The sequence below is a fragment of the Hoplias malabaricus genome, chromosome 5, assembly GCF_029633855.1.
Source record: "Hoplias malabaricus isolate fHopMal1 chromosome 5, fHopMal1.hap1, whole genome shotgun sequence".
Lineage (NCBI taxonomy): Eukaryota > Metazoa > Chordata > Actinopteri > Characiformes > Erythrinidae > Hoplias > Hoplias malabaricus.
Window position 1 is genome coordinate 51,098,011 of NC_089804.1, and position 21,660 is coordinate 51,119,670.

Genomic DNA, 21,660 nt, shown 5'->3' on the forward strand with positions numbered 1-21,660 from the left:
CTTATGTTTTATCTTAAAGAAATGGCTTAAATTAGACAGTTGGTCAAGGAAAATTACCTCCCTATTTTGTAAAGTAAATATTGATATCCCTGTGTGTGTGATCAGTGCCCAGGAAGTGTAGGGCATTATTCGTTTAGTTAACCTGCGGTCATTGAGTGCAAGTGCACCTGTGAAGGAATAGCAGTGCCCGTGTACTCTGAGCCCAAGTTGTGTGCAGCATTCGCCACATGCTACACTAAGAGCCCTTCTTTAGCTTTCCTATTTAAGATTCAACATAGTGGATTGATGTCTGCAGATGCCATTGCATGTGTAACTCTTGCCTGGTGTTAATTTGTTCTCCAGCCTATGGTAAAAATCTACTTGCTTCATTTGCTAGCTAGAGAAGGTCTACTTTTGGAACTGGATGTGTGACAGATGTTTGTTTCCAGTAAATGCTCCTGTATATTTGCAAGTGTAGCAGTTTTCCTCTTCTGAGACTGTCTATTGTTGGCTTCCAAAGTGCTGAAGGATGCTAATTGTGTCTATTATTTTGGCTTTGAGCCAAAGTGGAGCCTGAGGGAAGGGGGAGATGTCGTCTGGACACATCCCTCTGCATCAAATCATGCTCGGCTGGTTTCAGGGCTTGTGGCACTACATGTGGCATAACGTGGCAGTCTAGAGTTCTCTACAGCCTGAAGGTGCATGATGGTTTCCGGTTTTGTGTTTTTGTTTTTTTTCCACATAAATGCTTGGTTGTTTGTTAAAAAAAATGGAAAGACACTCGTTAAGAATCCCTCCTGCCTTTGTTTCATCCTGTGATGAAAGGAGAGGTGCTCATTATCTGGCGCTTCTGTGCATCTGAGCCCTACCCAGGACCCCTCTGCACAACATGACATGTGTGTGTGCGTGTGTGTGTGTGTGTGCGTGCGTTCTTCATTATTTCTGTGGTTATTGGTAAGTCTTACCAGTTCGGTGGATGAGGGATTGCACACAACACTGGCTGTGTGTTCCATCAAGAACACTTAACTTTGTCTTTTAATCACATTTTCTTGTACAGAAAATGCCAAGTCATTATTAGGGGTAAACCTTTTTCCAGTATTTATAATTGGGTTTAATGCCTAGTTATTGTCTGCAAAATGCTGTGTATGATAAAGTGCCACATTTTTCACAATATGATGCAATGACAATAAATTAGATTTTTTTATTGCAATGGATAAGAGCGTTTATTAAACTAAATTTATATATAAATGTCCATTTAAATTTAAGAAAATAAAGGGCTATTCTCCACCACCTCTCAGAGATTACATCGAGCACCATGTTCCCATCCAGTTGGCACTTGACAGCACTACAACACAAAGCAAAGGACTTGGTTCAAGTTTGTAATTTTTTGTGTTTAACTTACAAGTTTACACTGCAACAGAAGTTACACCAAGCATGATTGCTTCTCTTGACAACATACTTGGAGAAATAGGTGAAAAAAAACAAAAGGAAATATGGGGAAATCTATGTGTGCGCGCATGTAAAGTTGTGTTTGCACACAGGAGTGAGATGCAAAGCCTGTAATACCAGACATTGGCCAGTCATGTGACCATGAGCTGACCTCAGTAGGAGTGCATGGTGAATTTGGGTCAGGATGCTGTTATTTGGACATGAATCGCATGTTCAGGGTGACTTTTGACCTACATAGTGATAAGCTTTTTTTTTTTTTTTTAATGGGAGTTTGAAGGTGTCCTTTTGTATTGTGTGGGTATAAGGGCTTGTACGGAGTGTCTGTTTTGACATGGAAGACTAACTGCCCCTGGGGCAGTTTTTTTATCTGCAGTATTAAAAAAATTGAACAAAAATAATGTCTGTTAGTTAATTTGTTAATTTCTTTTTTGTTTATGTCTGTTGATGAGAATAATGTCTTTTCAGCTAATATCTGAAAGACGTCTCTATGGAGCATTAGGTTTAAATCAAATACCATCAGATTGGTGGGTCTTAGAGGCAGGACTAAAGAATGTGGCATGTGCCTTTTAAAAAAAAATTAATTGTTGTATTATTATTATTATTATTTTATTATTATTATTATTATTTTTTTTTTTTGCCCTTTACTTACCTCCTTCCTTGCCCTTCCTACCTCCTTTACTTACTTACCTCCTTCCCAGGGCCTGTCCGTTTCCAAAACACAGGCTGATGTATAAATAGGTGAGCCATAATTCCTGCTGCTAATTTCACCTTCCACTATGCTCATGATCGCGAGCCTAGTTAACATTGTTAATCTGGAGGGTGTCTTCCGTAATTTCTTCTACCACTTTTATGTCACTGTGACAGGGAGAAATAAACCAGAATCTTTTGTAGGAGTACAGTAAAGGGAGGTTAGGCTAAAAGACTAAAAGACTGTTGCTTTCTTAAGAGTGAAGTTAATATAAAACTGTATTAGCTCTTGCTATCTTTCTTGCCATGAATGTGGCCCTGTGGGCAGATGTGGCATTAAATACAAACTAACTAACTAACTTAAGAGTTAATGCTAATTGTGACCTACTTTGGCAAGGTAGTTAAGTTCCTCATTGTGTCCGTTTTGAGCACTCAAAAATAACAGTCCATTTACAAGGCTCACTCTCACACAATTGACTAAAGCTGGTATTGCAGTGCATTTCTGTATCCTGCTTCACAGATTCTCATAGTGTCCAATCAAAGCTGCTTGTTTTTCAGTAAAAGGTAGCAACGTGTGTGCGTGCTCTTGAAACAGGTTATACATTTGACAGTTAATGTCATTGTGACTGGCTGAAAATGTGGGCCTGCATTTAAATTGGTAAAAGAAAACTAAAAGCTGCAATGGGAAGGAATAAAATGTGCTTGTTGAATTGTGGCACTTGCATGACTATTCATGTAAGCTGCTGAATCCCACTGTGCAGAGTGACAGTTGTCATGGTAACGGGTATTAAAACCCTACCTGTTGCCATGGTTTGAAAGGGTTGATGTAGATAATTATATTTGAAATATGTTTCTATGTAGTGGATATTCCTTTAGGTTTTTCATTTGACCAGGTTTTTGGCTGAAAGAAGATTTTGCTGCATAGCGGGCTACAGCCTGAGTGCCTCAGCAGAGATGCTGCGTGACTGACTGAGAGCAGATGGAGGGAGAGAGTGGAGTGAGAATGAGTGGGCAGGGGCGTTGTGAACATGAATCACCTTTGCTGAAGGAAACTCCCGCCCTCTATCCTCTTTAAACTAAAACAGAATGAAGCATGACTGTCTTCTTGATAAGGAGGCCAGCGTCAGTGTAGGCATGAGCAGTGGTTGCAGGATTGCGCATGATATCTGTCTTTTTTTTTTTTATGAATTCAGATATATGTTCAGGTAAAAGTCAAAACACACATCTAATGTTTAAGCATTTTTTTTCTTCCCAGATCAAATTAAGAAAATGCAAGTTGATGTACATTTCCATAATTCTGCTTTCATTTTCAGAATAAGAAATTAATGAGTATTTTGAGTGTCGAAATGAATGAAATGGAGAAGCCAGTTTTCTTCCCAGAAATATGAAATTGTATAACATTAAGATGTATTGTCTCATTTTAAGGAAATTGGAGAAAAACTGAAAGTGCAGTGTCAGGATCACCAAAATGGGTCATGTAAATGATTCCATGTCTTGGCAGTGTTTAAAAACAACCTCATCGTCCTCATCTTGGATATATATCTGAGAAAGGGGAAGTCTAAATCAGGGCCAGCTGGGCTTTATGCCAGCGTCCCAATATTCACCTACTCTCCTCTCCCTGCTGTTCTTTTATGGCTGATAAAGGCAGTGTCTATGAAGTAGGCGTTTATAGCCCCTCTGGGCTTTGTGTTCCTGGAAGTGATCTCAGGTCAGAGTTGAAATTGCTCCTAATTTAGCTTTGCTTTTTTCACCTAATGACCCAATGCCCAGAAAGGCTGTTTGGTTTATTTTTCTGTTTATCTTTCTCATTCGACTGTGACCCATACTTTGGAAACTGAGCTAACACCTACCACGTGGACACCCATACTGCGGCCTCCCTTGTGTTGATCCTTCTGTGTTATTCTCTTTATCTGTGTAAATCTATAGCATCACATTGAAGGGAATATTTAAAAGCATCACAATATTAAAATTGGAATGCTGGTTTTATGCAGTTTCTGTCTGATTCTGGAGACAACTACCAAGTGTTTGTAAATCAGTTATGATAGGAGCCAGATATTTAAAGATTCAAGAGTTTTATTGTCATATGGACAGAGAAGGACAGTCACAATGCACAATGAAATGTGTTATGTAGTTTTTAAATGCTGAATGAGGCATGATGAATTAGGGTATTATTGTGATTGATTAATTTATGGCAGTAGTCTCCAAAAATGCTTCTCACTGCATTATTGATAAATGTAGTAAGATTTAGGCTGCACACCAGCTGAGCTACAAAGAGATTTTTATTGCAGGAGGCTCTGAAGCCCCCTTATCTCAAGCACAGTGCTTTGTGTCTAATTAGACCGGTGACTTATGAACAGCACACTTCTGCTTCTGCTGTCCTTTTTTCTCATGTTACACTGGCATGAACACCACATTTTGTGAATGTGAAAATGCAGACGGCATTAGAATAAGTGACCCTTTTTAAAAGCTGATGGAAGGGTGGTCTTTACAGTGACCCTGGCCACAGCCTGGGCAATGGTGTGTGTGTTGCTGCTCTGTTTGGGCGGTTGCTAGGCCTGGATGGTGTTCATCACATTAATCAGTCACTCCCTCTTTTGCTTTTTCCAGTGGCCTCTCATGGCCCCATTCAGTGGCACTTGCCAAGGACCCAACAGCTCTGACGCACTCAATCATGGGGGCTTCAGAACCAACTGGTTTTCTAATAACTATAAATACCCTACAATACAGTGATTGGGAAGAGGCTGCATGTTTAGGCCTCCTCGCATACCAGACATGGCTGCAGATTCCTGTTTATTAAGACAGCAGGCCTGTGTGGTCATGAGAGACAGACAGAGAGAGAAGGATGCGGCATATATGCATGGTAGAGAGAGAGTGAGGTATGTATGGACAGAATAGAAGGAGAGAGTTGGGTAGAAAAAATAAACACAACTGGAATGGTTTGCAGAGAAAAGTGAGAGAGATGAAGTAAACCTAGTAGATGGTGGACAAAGGAGAAAATCCTGAAATTTCTCTCTCTCTCTCTCTCTCTCTCACACACACACTTGTGCACACATAGCTGTGGTGAACGTGATGTTCAAACTGGAGCCTGCTGATAAAGTCTGGCAATATTAACATCATGCAGATTTAGATGATAAACTGTCACTAAGGCAACAATATTTTAGTATTAAAATTGATCACAACAGGAAACTGATCTCAGAAAAAGTATAGTGTTATGTGCTGTACGTTTTTGTTTGTTTTGCATAATAAATATAAACTATAGCAAAAAAGACTTGGACATTATGAAATATACGTTTTAATACTTAATAGAAAAAAATAGTTTTAATATACCTGTTGTACCCTGTGCACAATCTGAGGTATCCCTGTAGAATTTATTTATTTATTCCCAGTATACATTTAACCTGATTTGTTTTGTTCTACATGCTTTTCTACAAACAATTAACTGTACAGTTTAAGTTCAGAGATGTAGACACGTTCTGGGTTTTTATGTGCAAAATAAAGGAGAGCTGCAGCCTAACATAAATTCTACATAGCAACCAGAGCTCTGCAAAACATGTTGTTATTGGGCCAGAAATCAAGTGAGAATGTGTGGTCTAAAGTAAACGTTGCATAACAATGAGTAAGGCACCGTGTAAGGGGAAACTCCTGGAGCTTAATGTTTGACTATTTAAAACTGAATCAGCCAGTGTTATTGGAAATCTCTGTCCCAATATTTTCGTATCTCTCAGGCCCTGGTCCAAACCCTCTTGCAGCCCTTTGGATTATTCAGCTCTTTCCTTTACGCTCATACAAATTGCAGGGGCTCTTTCTGAACATGTTTTGAAAAGGCAACTGCTTTGCTAACAATGTTCTGTTCTCTCCAATGAATAGAAAATGCTTGAATCAGTGATTTACATTTTAGTTTGCGTGCTGTGAAGTCATGTGTTTGACCCTTTCACTTCCCTCCCGCACACTTGATAATTTTTGCATCGTAATGTTGTAAGCAATCATGTAGACTTCCAATTCAGTGAATAAACATAAATAGGCTAACAGTTGATTATCAGATTTTTATGCTAACTTCTAATCTTAAAAGCTGAAAGAAAATATGAATGGTTTAACATATATTGGTTTGTACTTTTATCAAACCTTATCTTTCTTAAACCCTTGTATGCAGTGCAGCACATAGAAATAAACATTTCTGTGATGAATTGACATTTTTCCTGTTTTTTCCTTCCAGCTATACTGAATCCCAAAGCTCCTAAAGAGCCACCAAAATCCTTCAGCTTCGACTACTCGTACTGGTCACACACCTCGGTAATATTTCTATATATCCCTCTGCCTCTGTGGTGGACTGCAGTGTTCATATCTTATTAAATAATTAAATCTTTTCACATTTTCAAGTTGAAATATATAAATAATTGTATTTGTACCAGTACATTCATATCTCACTCACACAAATAAATGGATTTCTTTTTCTCCTGAATTTAGCCGGACGACTCCAAATTTGCCTCCCAAAGCCAAGTGTACAATGACATTGGGAAAGAGATGCTGCAGCATGCCTTTGAAGGCTATAACGTTTGTATCTTTGCCTATGGCCAGACTGGAGCTGGCAAATCTTACACGATGATGGGCAAACAGGAAGAAGGACAGGAAGGCATCATCCCTCAGGTATCAAAGCATTGTAAATAATGTGGAAATGGTGTAGACGCAGAACATCTAATTCAGATTTATCTCCAGATTCCAATCCCATACCAGCTTTTGCCAAAGGACATTAAATAATTAGCTCTCTGTCTGGAGCATTCAGCAGTGGTTTGAGTTATTTGTGTGCTTCATCGATTAGTCTCTTCTCACTGCTTAATGCACCATTTTTTTCCCCTCCCTCTCTCACTCAGCTCTGTGAAGAACTCTTTGACAAAATCAATGACAACAACGACGATGAGATCTCATACTCTGTGGAGGTAAGTGGCACACACCCCTTGCTCCCTAGATCCCAAAAGCCCTTTCCCTCTTACTCCATCACCCGGTGAAGAGCCAAGCCGACTGGAGAGTTGCATTAGTTAGTGAGGTTGGGGGTGCTTTGTCTTGCCTGTTTACTGTTTATTGCACCTGACCTTTACAAAGTTTTGCAGCAACTAGAAAGTAGCATGTGTTAATGTATCATTGGGAAAGATTTTACTTTATACTGAAATAAAGAAAGTTAAAAACTATGTGAAAGACTTGTATACATTGGTTTTTTTAGCAGTCTAATAGTCTTTATTTCTTAAGTTTATGTTGGAACATTAAACAAATTAAATTAAATGATCTAGAAAAACATGTTGATTTTTAGAATAGTTAAAAATATTTCCGAGGTCTTGGAGGTCTTATTTTTATTATTATTATTTTTTTTTAAAGAAGTACCAGAATATATGCTAAACCTAATCACTCATGTGCAACTCTAGGTGGCCTACATGGAGATTTACTGTGAGAGAGTGCGAGATCTGCTGAATCCTAAGAACAAAGGGAATCTGCGTGTAAGAGAGCATCCTCTTCTTGGGCCGTATGTGGAAGATTTGTCCAAACTGGCCGTCACCTCTTATACAGACATTGCTGACCTCATGGATGCTGGTAACAAGGCCAGGTGAGAGAACCTCTGCAGCCAAACAGCACTTCTGTGAATAATGACTCCCCTTCAGGAAGACGATTTGCCCTTTTTAATAACAAAATATAATTTATTTTACCTACTTATTTGGTTTTTTAGCACTGGAGATCTCAAGTAGGCTATTATTTGACCTTGCAGGCTTTTGAAATTCTGAAACAATGTGGAAACCATGAAGGATTTTTTCCCCTGATTGTCCAGAAATCACATTATTGTACTGTGTGGGCAACACAGAAAAAACACTTATGCCCAGTAAAAATAGCACATCTAAAGAGGAAGGTTGTGACTTGTCACGGGACATGTTGATTGACTGTGTGTGCTCTCTTGGAAAGGAGTAACATGTCTATAATTCATTGCTGACTCCCTGGGTTTATTTGTGGTGTGTGTCGGTATAGCTTACTTCTTTAGCACATGTACTACACTTTAGCACAGTTGCTGTAAGAGTCATAGTCTTATTCATGGGCTCTCTAGTACTTTCCAGGATCATTCTTAGTGTGGGTGGTGTTCCATGCACTCTAGCATTTAGTGTGGCTATCCTTAAACTTTCTCCGTTGCATGTGGTCACTGTTGAAATTCCTTTCTTTAAAATGATTCCTAAATATTTGGGTTTGTGACATTTCATTGCAGAAAGAGTGGATATGCGTGTGTTGTTTATTAGTTTGTTTTATATGTTTTAGTTTTGCAGATACCAACTAATAATGTACAGTGTACAACGAAATGTTTCTTCCGTATTTAACCCATATACGGCAGTGAACACGTACACATTAGTGCACTAGGGGCTGTGAACACACACCCACAGCAGAGGGCAGCCATCCCTGGTGCCTGGGGTGCAGTTGTGGGTTCAGTGCCCAGCTCAAGGGCACATCAGCTGTGGATTGAGGGAGTGCTGTTCCTGACGTGGGAACCAATGATCATTAAGTCCTAAGCCCTCTTCTCTATCCATTAGGCCACTGCTCCTCAGTGTGATTTACAACTGCTTTAAGCATACACTAAATGTAAAAAAAAAAAAAAAAAAAAAAAAAAAAAAGTATGAATACAGCATGTTATGCCTTATTAGTATCTTTTTTATGTATATAAGTCTCTGACACTTGCTTGTCTCTTCAGGACGGTGGCTGCCACAAACATGAACGAGACCAGCAGCCGCTCCCATGCTGTCTTCACTATCGTCTTCACCCAGAGGAAACATGACAGCGAGACAGATCTATCCACAGAAAAGGTTAGAACCTCCACCTTGCTAACTGCCTTTACCTCAAGCTGCAGAGGGTCTATCTGAGTGTAGAGAGAGAGAGAGAGACAGAAAATGAGAGAGGACAGCCATGCCAGAGGCCTGAAGGGGAGGGATGGATACTTCCCACCAGCCCTGTGTGTAGGGCTCATTGTCTGAATCCTCTGCAAACAAATGCACACAAAAGCACCACTGTGGTGCATACAATATCCATTGTGTAGCTGACTACATTAGATTTTACAATACAGGCCTCACTTAAGCCCACAATTCAACTAAACTTATACCTGGTGTAAAAGAATGGTGTTGTACATGTAGGTGTCAGACCCAAACATTTTGGCTGATGGGTTTTAAGATTTAAAACATTTGCACAAAGAACAAATCATTTTAGCATGCCGGTGGACCATGAATTTGAGTTAATATTTAGGTTGTTATAATTTTGATTAACAAGAATAATTTGTAAATACAGCGAAAAGATGGAGGCTTTTCGGGATGCATAGTGTACATGCAGAGCTGAGGGCTTGTCTTTGTCTCTATTGATTTTTTTTTTTTTTCTTTCTGTGTCTCGGTTGTTAATGTTCCTATGCTATCTTGTTTCAGGTCAGCAAAATCAGCCTGGTGGACCTGGCAGGCAGTGAGCGCGCTGACTCGACTGGAGCTAAAGGCACCAGACTGAAGGTGCAGACTAATTTTACTGTCCTTAAAATAGTGGCCATATGTGGAAGAGGCTTTTGAGACTGATAATATCTCTTAATTTTATACATGCACACATTTCTTTGTTGTATGAGCGTTTCATCTAATCTCATGAGAAATATCTAATTAAAAATGAATTACTTGAACGTAAGGTCTCTTCTGACTAGGTATATTATAAATGGTTGGTCTCTGACTTTTGCACAGTTCTGTGTATTAATCACACCCTCTATGTACAGAGCATTGTACTGAGTTTTCTCAACAACATATCATAATGTTAAATAGCTGATAATCATAAGAATAATGTTGATTAAATCATACATTTTTGCTTCTCAGGAGGGGGCAAATATCAATAAATCTCTCACAACCCTGGGGAAGGTGATTTCTGCCCTGGCTGAGGTGGTGAGTATCACTGGAGTCTAGAACTCTGGCATGAACTGTCTGTCTGCCTGTCTCTCTCCTGCCTGTCTGACTGCAGTGCTGTCTGTCTCTCTCTCTCCTGCAAATGCTTCCCTACCCAGGATAACTGTACCAGCAAGGTAAATCTACTGTGTTCTATGACACCCTCAGATTTTTCAGAAATCAAAGATCCAGCAGTTTGTTCTGGCCTTGACTAACTTTGTTTTTCTCCTCCATTTCTGAACCTGTACACAATTTCATTGCTAATACCCCTTCTGTGTGTACCACACGCATTTTCATAACTGTCATTCCATTATCTCACTGTCTTTACTATGAGAGTTTTAACGGCTGTACTTTTTGTGAAACAGAGCAAGAAGAAAAAGAAAACAGACTTCATTCCTTATCGAGATTCTGTTTTGACATGGCTTCTGAGAGAGAATTTAGGTATGTGTGTTTAGTCTGGACATTATTTACATAGTGCTTGCTTCTTAATGCTTTAAGCTAGCTCCAGGTTCTCATTGCAAAACTCTATTGATGCATATAACAGTTTTTGTATTGTTTTGAGAATTTCTTTTCTTTTTTACCAGGTGGGAACTCTAGAACAGCTATGGTGGCTGCTCTGAGCCCTGCTGACATTAACTATGATGAAACTCTGAGCACACTGAGGTAAGAGCTCCCCATCATACCTTTTCTGCATATACTGGATTTAGAGCATTGTAAACTAAACAGCACTTTCTCTTTCTTGGTTTGTTATTCATTATGAAAAAAGAAGGCATAAATCCAAACCTGATCTCATCTATATATCATCTTGTTTTCTCCCATTTGTTCATCATTTTTCAACACTCCACCATGGCTACTTTCATATTCAAAGATATGCAGACCGAGCCAAGCAGATCAAGTGCAATGCAGTGATCAACGAGGACCCCAATGCCAAGCTGGTGCGGGAGCTTAAGGATGAAGTGACAAGGCTAAAGGACCTTCTCCGGGCCCAAGGGCTTGGCGACATCTTGGACAGTAAGTCCAGACACAGCACCTGTAGCTGTACTTTATTTTCTATTGACCAGTCATAGTACTCACACAAAGCTGGCAAGGCATTCTTTTGTCTTCTGCTCAACTTTAATACTCTTTACATTGTTTTAATGCCATTGCAATTATGCTGCTAAATTTAACTTCATTTAAGTGATGGAAATTAAACTTGAATTAACAAGGACAGAAATTTGGAAACGCTGTTTATAGATATCTATGAACTCTGCTATTAATGGTGCCCAATATTTTGAAGTCTTAATCATTGCCTGATGGTTTGTTATTCAGAGACTTTGAAACATCATATTGAAGAATTCAAGTTTAATTGAGTAGTTAGAGCCATAATGTAGGCATACACATATTGCACTGAATAACCTGTTAATGTCATGTTCTGTAAGAATAACTGCTGCATGCTCATTTTAGTATGAAGTGTTTCATCACTTTTTCATTTTCTGTGTGCATCTGGATTAGTCCAGTCAGTTCTCACTAACTACCTCCATCACTGCTCTACCAGTCCTCTGAACTCTTGACTTTTCACCCTTCTCCTGTTCTTCCCGCTTCCCTTCAGTCGAGCCAATGGGGGATGATTACCCTGGAAGTGGAAGCAAATGTGTGTATATGTTGACTTTGCACTATCCTCGAACTCTGTTTCTCTTTCTTGCTGCTGGTGGCTTAACCATTGCTTCTGGCACTTTCTGGAAGCTAGAATGCTGGCTTTGCATGCCTGTTATTTTCTATTTGCTGAAGCTTGAGACACAAGGAGTCCCAGACAGATGTAGTTCTAGTGTTTTTAGATCAGTTGGTTGATTGATCAGGCGATTTTGTGTGTGTGTGTGTGCGCGCACACGCATGCACATCTAGCATGCTTCTGCATTAGTGATGCACCAATACTGAAAAATCATGTCTGAAATTCAGAACAAGCAGACCAATAAAGTTGTCACAAAACTGAAAAAGACTGACAATAACCCCAGTTTACATCAAATAAGCACAATATGAGTAGAGTACATGGACTACTCAGTGTGCCAATATATTCATTGTCCTAAACAATAAAGAAAATTTTCCCAATAAAGGCAATGCATTCCATTTTATGTTTATTTTATAATTGAAATTCAACTCTGACATTTTATTAATTGTTTTATTATTCCAAAACCATGGCAGTGGTAACTCTTTAGTTTCTATCACTTTGTGTTCTGCTTATTGATTGTTATGTTGCGTGATATTTCACTTCTTACGCATTGTGCTCTCTCTTAATATTTTCGTTCAGAATTTTCAGACAAAAATGAGAGCTCTTCTCAAATTTTGATGCATCTCTATACTGCATGCTTTGCTGCTTTGCTTTTATAACAGACTGCCTGGGATTGTGCAGTTTGAATCACATGCTGGAACCCTCTTACAGTTTGACTACACACTTCCCACCATGTGTAATGGTCGTCATAAAAGGATTGGGCCCTTTTCTACACTTACATTTATATGCTATGTCATTTTAGTCTTAACCCAAAATGTCTTTTCCATAATTTTTTCTTGTTCTTGCCAGTGAAGGTTTTGTTGTCATGTATATATCCGTTACAGGTGACAGTATTCAGCTAAGTTCTCACTTCCGGAGGAAAGGTGCTTGCTTTGTTTATTTGCAGAAGTAGAGGTGGTGAATTTAGTGAATTTGCTGTGCAGTGACAGAATGTTCTAGTCTACAATAGCGTTTGCTTGTTGATCTAGACATTTTCTTATCTTCTTCCCTTCTGAATGGTTCCATGTCCTTTTCTTGCCTTTCCTTGTCCCTGTATTGTATCCTCTTACACTCTTCGTGTTCCTCTTTTATATAAAAAGCTGCAGGAGCGAAACAGCCACTGAAACAGAACACTGCCTATTTTTTATTTTAGCATCTGTCTGGGAGTTGTTGATCCTGACCAAGAGACAGATACATTTAGTAGCATTATCTACTGCTAAAGCAGTGAAAATGCTCAGTTTTACCTGAACTGAAAAACACTTTCTTCTCTGCAGCTGCAAGAGCCTAGATGCTTTAGGGTTTCTGTTTTTCACACAGGACCTGAGCAGAGACAGTAGAGTGACTAGGCAGTTGACACCTTCTCTGTGATCAGACCCTGAGAGAGAATTCAGCAGTCCAATTTCCTTAGATGCCCCCTTGACCATTTTATGCAGCTCTGTCTCTGCTCTCCAGCAGTGAGAGCATGATGACTTGCCAGTAGATGTGTGTGACGTGCGTGCGCGCGTGTGTATATGTATGGATAAGACGGAGCCCACTGCATCACAGGTTTAAACTGCAGCATGTGTTATCTTGCAGATCCCCCTCCCATTTTCTCTCAGTTTTTGGCCTCTGTGCAACCTTTCACACTTTCTCACTTCACCTCTAGAAATGTAGTTTTCACTCAGGTCCAAATCTACGAATTTAAGTCTTGTGTGCAGCTTGAAAAATCTGTTGATTGAACCATAAAGGATGTCACTATCAATTATATCAGTAATAGAGTAATCACCAATAAATTTAAAGATTAATTGAGCAATTAAAAAAGCTGGACTCAAATAAGAATGAAGAAACAACCAATGCATAACCTTTCAATAATTTCTAAACACCTCAAATCTGACATTGTAGGAAACACAGCATATGCAAAAAAAAGTTATCCCTACAATGTCAGTTGTACACTTTGCAATGAAATATTACAAATTACTGGTTAAGAATTTGATTACATTTTTCAGAATATTTTAAAACAGTCTATTGGCTTATACGACTGGAATTAGTATTTTCTAATTTAAAAAAAATGTGAATTAAACATAACATGGCAATAAATATATTTATCATGCTCATTTTCTTACTGTAAAACTAATAATTAAATGAAGAATATAAATGTAACTTTAAAAAACCCTAATCAGCTCTAGGTGGTAGATACAGTTGATATTTCAGTATATGCCCTACAATATGAAATGACGCAATTAAGCAGTAATTTAATGTATTAAATTGCCAGATGCCTCAGTCTTTTAATTTTTATTTCAGTGGCAAAAAAAAATAATTTGCCACATTAAAGTAAATTACATTTAAAAAATCTTAAGAAACCCCTGGTGTGAAAACTACTGCTTTGTGCATCATTTGACTGGTGTGTTTGTTTTTATCTTTTAATGTGAATTGTGTCTTACCCTAGTCTTTCCTCCTCTTTTGTCCTTTATCTCTCTTTCCCTTTTCTTTGCTTTTTCTCTTCGTCTCACTGTTTCCATTCTCCCTTGTGTCTGTTTCCACCTTCTTTGCTCCTCTTTTCCATTGTCCTGTTTTTCCCTCATCTCCTGCGTGGCTCAGACCTGAAAGATATTCACAACAATAAGCATAGATACTTGCTAGCCTCAGAGAACCAACGGCCTGGCCATCTCTCCACAGCGCCAATGGGGTGCCTGACTGCATCGCCGTCCTCTGGCTCTCTGTCCAGCCAGGTTGGACTCCAGTCCGTCTCCAGCATCCAGGAACGCATCATGTCCACTCCAGGAGGAGAGGAAGCCATTGAAAGGCTTAAGGTATGTTGCTGCTCAGGGCTGCTGTGAATATCAGCTGTAAATAAGTCTGCTGGAATACAGTTTACTGGCCCCTTTTGTATTTAGTTTTTCTGACACTATTGTAGCAGTTTTTTAGCAGAATAAATCTGCTCTAGCACTCAAAAAGTAAAAAGTATTAATTTAATTACATTATGTAAATTTGAAATACGACTATAAAAACATTTCTTAACAGTTTTCGATGCGTTCTTGTGTAAAATTGAAATTAAGATTCTAAAGCTAAAGAAATTCCTAAATGAAAAAATATAATTCAACAGCAACAACAATAAAAACACTTTTGAATATAAATAGGTTCCTGAAACTTATTTGGGGGGAAATGCATTGCTTAAACTGTCTGTAACCATATTATATTATGTTTGTTGTTGCCCTAATCATAAACTATTTTTATTAATCAATGCTTTATTCCATACTTTTGACTTTAAATGTAGAGTAGACTTTTAAATGTGAATACCCTTTTAGCTATAAATTATTCTGAAAGTCTTTGCTACTATAATGAACATTTCCATCAACTTGTGCTATAAATTGTTAAATAAAGACATGTGGCTACTAAGTTCTGCTTTAGGCGTCTCGTGACCCTACATCCAACCCAAAGCAGAAAACAGTGCTTTGTCTTCGTCAACCAAAAATCCTCATCAGTTGACTACGATGTGGGTGGCCTAAGGGATTTATTCTTAACATTATTTTGTAAATAAATTGGCCCACTTATTAAGGATACACACTGTGATGTGAAGCACCATGGTAATCTCAAATGTTCCCAGGTCTTTTGCTTTGCTTTTGTTGATCTTCCGGTCATAGTTTTTGTGACCAGCTGTTTTGTGTAGTCCACCTGAGGAGCAGTGGAATTTAAAGTAAAACATTTACACATGGCTAATGGAAAACTTAATTTTCATGAAAATTAGAAAATTTAGCACAAAAAATATATATCTATATGTTTTTTAACATATTATTTAGATATTGTACCCCCTAATAGTTTTTGAATAAAAAAACGTTTTCATTCGTGAAGATGTTACTCTGGTTGAAAGAACATGATTTTCTTTTACCAGAAACAGCATGTAAATGTTAACAGAAACCAGACTTGAATGGTGTTTTTAATACTGTAAAAAACATTCATAGCTAAAACTACTCTAACCTGAAAGAAGATTAGTCTGTCTTGTCATGCTTTTCTCGTCATGTTCTCCACATCCATTCTTGTCTCTCTCACTTGGTATGAGAACTCGTACTCAGAGCACCTTGCCTTTAGGATCTGTAGTTTCCATGGTTACAGCGACGGCTCGCACTCTTGTCTGTCATCCAGTGACGTAAACCTCCAACGCAGTTTGGAAATCAGATAAAAATAGACTTGTTCTTTGTGGCTATTAGGTGTAAAATGGCCACATAAAACAACGTTAGAGACTCTCTTAACTCCCTTGTTTGTGTCAAGATGTTTGTCTTGGTCTTACGTCAGTCATGTGGGAGCATTGAAATGAATTTGAAGGATTACTTAAATGGAAGTAACCTTCACTAGTTTGCATTTCCAGTACCTATGATTTTTTTTTTATACTCTGGAATGGCTAGTTATTTCATGACCTGACATTGATTTAGAAGACATCTGCTTGTTATAGATTGTTTGTAGTACTTTTCGAGCCTTGGTGTTTAGGCATATGGTGTTTAGACATATAATGTCAGAGAAGTTAGCAAATAGATTGAAAGTCAAAAGCAATGCAACAATGTTGCTTTCCAGAACAACAGATGGTGGAGGGTGTTAACCCTTTAGGAAGGATCTAGTGGGTTTAGTGTGTAAACTTCCTGTATTTTAGGCCAGATGGCCCAACTCTTCCTCTCTGTTCAAAACAATGAGAGGTAGACACAATAGAAAATTCATGAAACCAACTCCAGTTGCCCTGTTTAGCGCAGTCTCCTAGATATTTTTAAAAAAGGTTTTGATCACAGCACTTACAGCTTCACGTAGTATACTGGCTATAGATTAGAGGGAGTAGACTGCTCTGAGATTTGTTTTTTTTTCTCTTACTGGGTATTTCTGCAAAGAGGAGAGTAAGCCTCTTAGCATGACACTGCAGCTTTTGCCTGTCATGAGGCCAGACCTATGTAAGTACATGAGGTGACCCATATTTTCACAGATAATAGAGGAATCCCTTTTTATTTAAAGCTGTCATATCATGTTGAATTGGTCTTTCGTCTAATACTTAAATGCAGGAGAAAAAATAAATAATGGGTGTAATTATTGTAAAGGTGTATAGAAATATACGTATTTATGATACAGTAGGTTTTTCCCATGTTGATTCACAGTGCATGTTATCGCTTAGCCATTTCAATAAATAAATAAATAATATGCTTATTGTACCATCCCGGTTGGCCTGGTATGAAGAATGGGTTCACCAAGTTCACAAAGAATCAATGTATTTAATAATTTAATGGAGTGTTCCATCTCCAGTTTTAAGTTTCTGCAGCATCCTCGTTGACTGAATTTTTATTTAGTTCTTTAAAGTATTGTATTCAAAAATTAAGAAATTAAATTAGTGGTCATGCTGGTGAATGTTGATTCATTTTATTCATACAAAATGTTGGCATCTCTATGCCTATAATTGCTGAATTATTTTGGATATGTGTTGTTGACTGGCTGTGTCTCCCCCTGCAGGAGTCAGAGAAGATCATAGCAGAGCTGAATGAGACCTGGGAGGAGAAACTGAGGAAGACGGAGGCGATTCGCATGGAGAGGTCAGTTACAGTGGAGCTGGTACAGAAAGAGTGCTGTCATGTGATTAGCCTCTGCTTTTGTCGCTCTTCACATGCGAGGGGAAACTGTTAATTGTCCAGTTTGCTATCATCCAGCTGGTACCGGTCTGTACCATGCTTTTAGATATAAAGATAAACCAATGATTGAAGAATATGGAAATGGTGCTAAACGCATTAATGTTTTTCCCTGAACACAGGTTGCATTTCACTGGCATAAATGTTATTTGCAAACTCCAGATAATTATTAACATATCTAAATGGTCTACATCCAACAGTTGTATAGAACGTGTACATTGGAATTTCATTGGGATATGTTTTAACCCCCAGATTACATGTTAATTAGGCTGCATTTATGAATGCATTTTAATCTGGATTAATATTTCTGTATTTCCCTCAGGGAGGCACTGTTAGCAGAGATGGGTGTTGCCATCCGGGAAGATGGAGGAACCCTTGGCGTATTCTCTCCTAAAAAGGTACATCATTTGTGAAGTTCAGGAGACTCTAGTCACCTTCTGTTGAAGCAGCTCAAACAAAACGCATGTTCATTATAACTTTATGATTTACTCGTGCTTTTGCTGGACCTTTTCAAAGCAATGACTTATTTTTTTGTATCATTTATCATTCAGTTAATTTTTCACTTTAATTTCCCTGTTTATTTTTTACTTTTTGCTTGCAACGCATTATGGATTTTTAAGTTTGGTCATGACAGACCAACTTCTTTATCAATTGAAGATTTTAGTGTTTTTTCTTCTAACCAGGTTTGTGTTCCCAAGCTGACCTGTTCCCAATATTAGTTAGTAGTGCTTTAGATTTGGTCTGCTTTTACCAGTAGAACCCTACAGCAGATTCAGTACCTGGGTTTTTTATGCTGCTCTAGTACAGCGCATGTTTGCCTCATTTCTAAGCCATTTGTACAGAATCTGGTTTGTTTTGATTGTCTATATGAACTGTTCAAAGTTAAATATATTGATAATATTGCTTTTTAAAGATCAATCATTATAAATGCATTATAATAGTATTGAGATTACCTATCAGATGCATATTTGCATCTGAGTTTATTATCCAATAGTAATTTAAAGATTTAAAGTTTATCATACCACTGTTATTTCTGACCCTGCAATGTGATTGGCTGACAAGTGTTCCAGGAGTGTCAGTGTAACACGATAATGGCAATCTGACCTGAGCTCTTCTGGTATTTCTCCGCCACACACATGTAACCTAGCAACGATGCCAGCACTTGCGCGACAGTGATGGAGTGCCTAGAATTTTTCAACAAACAGGGAACTGGTTCAGTTTTGGTTTGTTCACCCAATTGTGAACAGGGTAAAGATTTATGGCCTTCTGATATGAAAAAAAAAAATACAATTAATAATAAACAGGAAAATGTGTTGTTTATGTGGTCTGTGACTAGCTCGGATTAACAGATTAATAATTTACATGTGTATGAAATATCACTGATTTGAACATAGATTTTTGACTTCATCTGTTCTGATTTAAATCAACAGCAGCTCTGGATAACACAGCCTTGGTTTCCATCAGAACTGATGCAAATTATGTTTTTTAAAAAATTAAATAAAAAAATCAGAACTGGGTCACAATCCAGAGTTCATTGAAACGGGCAAAAAGGATTGTGTGCTAGAATGGAATTATTTGTCTTATGGAAGGTTGATGAACAAACCAATTTTTTTTTTCTTTATCTTAATACCTATACATAAATTGCAATAATAATTATAAAAAAAATGTGGTATAGTCGCAATAATGCACTATGGGGTTTATGCTATAACATGAGAAATTGGCACTGGTGTACTGATATACGCCCTGCGGACTGTAGCTCATCAGTGTCAATATTATTGCTTAATTAATTTTCTGTTTACATTGTTTGCTGTTAGATGAATCTGAATGCATCCTAGCTAGTTGGATTAGCATCACTAAATAACTGGGAAGCAGTCATAGCTTATACTGTCTCACTCTATCTGCTAAAAGTGGATTCTTTGTGTTTGACTCCTTGGGCCGACTCGGAGTACACAACAAAGGGTGAAACACATGAATGAAAAGAAATAATAAGGATGGAGGGCTGATAGAGCGAAAGAATGATGGGTCTTTGATGGAAGCTGCCCTGTGGTAGCTGAGAGTGTCTGTTCTCCCTCAGGGAGAACACAGCACCATGTGCGTCACTGAGCAGTGCTTAATACATGCTGCACTCCCCATTTACCATCAGTCCATTAATGTGCTCATTATCTCCAGTGCTGTTTCTCTCTCAATACCAAATTTAGACTTGTCTTCAGTTTACATTAGGGACAAGCAGATATATTTTTTGGCCAATAATATCAACCAAAATTATCTGTATTGGTTGGACCAATAAGATCTTATTTAAATGCTGTACAAGGGGAAAACCCCATCCAGTGTGTGCTCCTGTTAAACAAAAACAATACATTTTGTAGCACACCAGAGCCCATCAAGAACTAATACAGAACCTTCACTGGCTGCTATGTTTTTGAGCTCTTGAGGAGTCATGATTTGATTAAAAGAAAGTTTTGAACATGGCAAAGCAAGATGTATGTATTACAGCTAGATGATTGTAGTGCTAGCTTTCATGCTAAACTTTGTGCTAAGTAAAATAAATGTTTGATGGATTCACATTGGTCAAAAATATAAAAACAGAAGTGTGTTATGTCAGTTAGATGCTAATTTAATGCTTCTCTGGCTCATGACCCCCTGCTTCTTTTTGGAATTTTTCAAAAATTTCAAGTTATATTCTGGTGTAACTGCTTTAACATTTAAGGTGGAATGGAAAATTCCAAAATGAGCAACCCGGTCTCACACCTACTTGTGATATAGTAACATACATAGGAGACTGCAATTCGTGACGTAGTTGCGTATTTTTGACATTTTATGTGACAATATCACAATTATGTGTATGCATAATTACCATACAAACACTCATATCACTGTACCGTGTTATGCGACAGTAACGCAAAAATTTTTCCTCATTAAGTTGTCATTACCAGCTGTTAATTCCACTGTCTTATTTTTATTTACGGAAAATATAACGTTACTAATTCATTACTTGCTAAAATATTGAAGCAAATAATGGCTAGAGAAATGTCCTTTTCATTATTAAACTTTTGAAAATTAGTCAAAATAACGTTAAGTGAAAGAAATGTTCTCGTTAGAGTTAAAGCTAAAGTAGGAAACCAATAATAAGTATTGCTTAGGGGAAGAAGTATAATAAAATAATGTATGCCTTTGTTGGGATAACAACCTATGATATGTAATTCGCATTATGCCTTTTTCTATGTTAAATGAGTAATCTTGCCTGTAATGAGGAAGAGTTTTCGTGTTACGGTCTCATAGTTTTTGTATGGTAATTACCCATACACTTATGATTGTGATATTGTCGCATAAAATATGCGACTATATCATGAATTGCAGTCTCTCATATATGTGACTATATCACGATTAGGTGTGAGACCAGGTTGAAATGAGGCTAGAGAACAGGAAGCTAACCTCCACTCACAGTGGCCTAAAATACTAGTTTGACATATGTAAATAAACAAAATAATTCTAGATTTTAAAATGTCATGTACAGACAGTTAGTTAATGAAGTCTATTTCTTAAATGTAAATATATTTATTGACTTATCTATTATCAGTAGCTTAGCCCTTAAATTTGGCATTGTTGATAATGTAGTATTTAGCAGGCCTAGTTTAGTAGCATCTAGTTTAAACCCATCTGCTATTCATGTGTTAGTTTAGCATTATTTTTCATCTCATAAAAGCATTTTTTATTTTGTTTTGTTTTCCTTCATTTTTTCTCTTCATTGTTCTGCCGCCTGTCATAGCTTTTCGTTGAACGGCCTTGTGATCTCTATACAGAATTTAATGGGGTGTTTTCCCCAAAAAAGGTTGGTGATTTAGATATAGATGAGTGATTTGTGCAGTAGATCCTCAAGGTGTTCTATGTTTGCTTTATATAAGGCTGTGCACTTAATCATATATTATTTGTGATCACAATTTGTTGTGATTGCAATATTATAAAATAAAATGTTTGTGGATTTTGCTCACTGACCAAGAATACTGTAACAGTACCCTTTAAAACCTATTCTAAGTATGTTTTGTCTTGGGTATCTTTAGTGTCCAACTCTTACTGAATTATTGTTATTACCGCTGTGTAAATCCATGTAAGCTTTTATGAATTGCAACACTGAAAAGTAGTCATGGGCAAATGTAGCACACAAGGCTACTGTACAGCCAGTCAGTGTTTACTAGACGAACAGCTGATGGTTTAACTCTTAAGACCCAGACAGTACCCCAGCCAA

At 37.8% G+C, this 21,660-nt stretch overlaps 1 protein-coding gene across 7 annotated transcripts in view; it reads left to right on the forward strand.

Annotated features, from left to right (window-relative positions):
* kif1b (kinesin family member 1B) overlaps positions 1 to 21,660 on the forward strand; it is a 65,238-nt gene that overhangs the window by 11,554 nt on the left and 32,024 nt on the right. For 2 of the 7 annotated variants that reach the window (XM_066671315.1, XM_066671319.1), the window contains exons 3-16: positions 6,329 to 6,405; positions 6,580 to 6,759; positions 6,984 to 7,049; positions 7,530 to 7,708; positions 8,831 to 8,942; positions 9,549 to 9,626; positions 9,975 to 10,040; positions 10,160 to 10,177; positions 10,406 to 10,481; positions 10,625 to 10,703; positions 10,909 to 11,051; positions 14,362 to 14,573; positions 17,245 to 17,324; positions 17,740 to 17,815. In XM_066671315.1, coding sequence (XP_066527412.1) covers positions 6,329 to 6,405; positions 6,580 to 6,759; positions 6,984 to 7,049; positions 7,530 to 7,708; positions 8,831 to 8,942; positions 9,549 to 9,626; positions 9,975 to 10,040; positions 10,160 to 10,177; positions 10,406 to 10,481; positions 10,625 to 10,703; positions 10,909 to 11,051; positions 14,362 to 14,573; positions 17,245 to 17,324; positions 17,740 to 17,815 — 1,442 coding nt within the window. Of the gene's footprint in view, positions 1 to 6,328; positions 6,406 to 6,579; positions 6,760 to 6,983; positions 7,050 to 7,529; positions 7,709 to 8,830; positions 8,943 to 9,548; positions 9,627 to 9,974; positions 10,041 to 10,159; positions 10,178 to 10,405; positions 10,482 to 10,624; positions 10,704 to 10,908; positions 11,052 to 11,628; positions 11,671 to 14,361; positions 14,574 to 17,244; positions 17,325 to 17,739; positions 17,816 to 21,660 lie in introns of all 7 variants that reach the window. The other 5 variants (XM_066671318.1, XM_066671320.1, XM_066671316.1 and 2 more) reach the window with 3 other exon arrangements.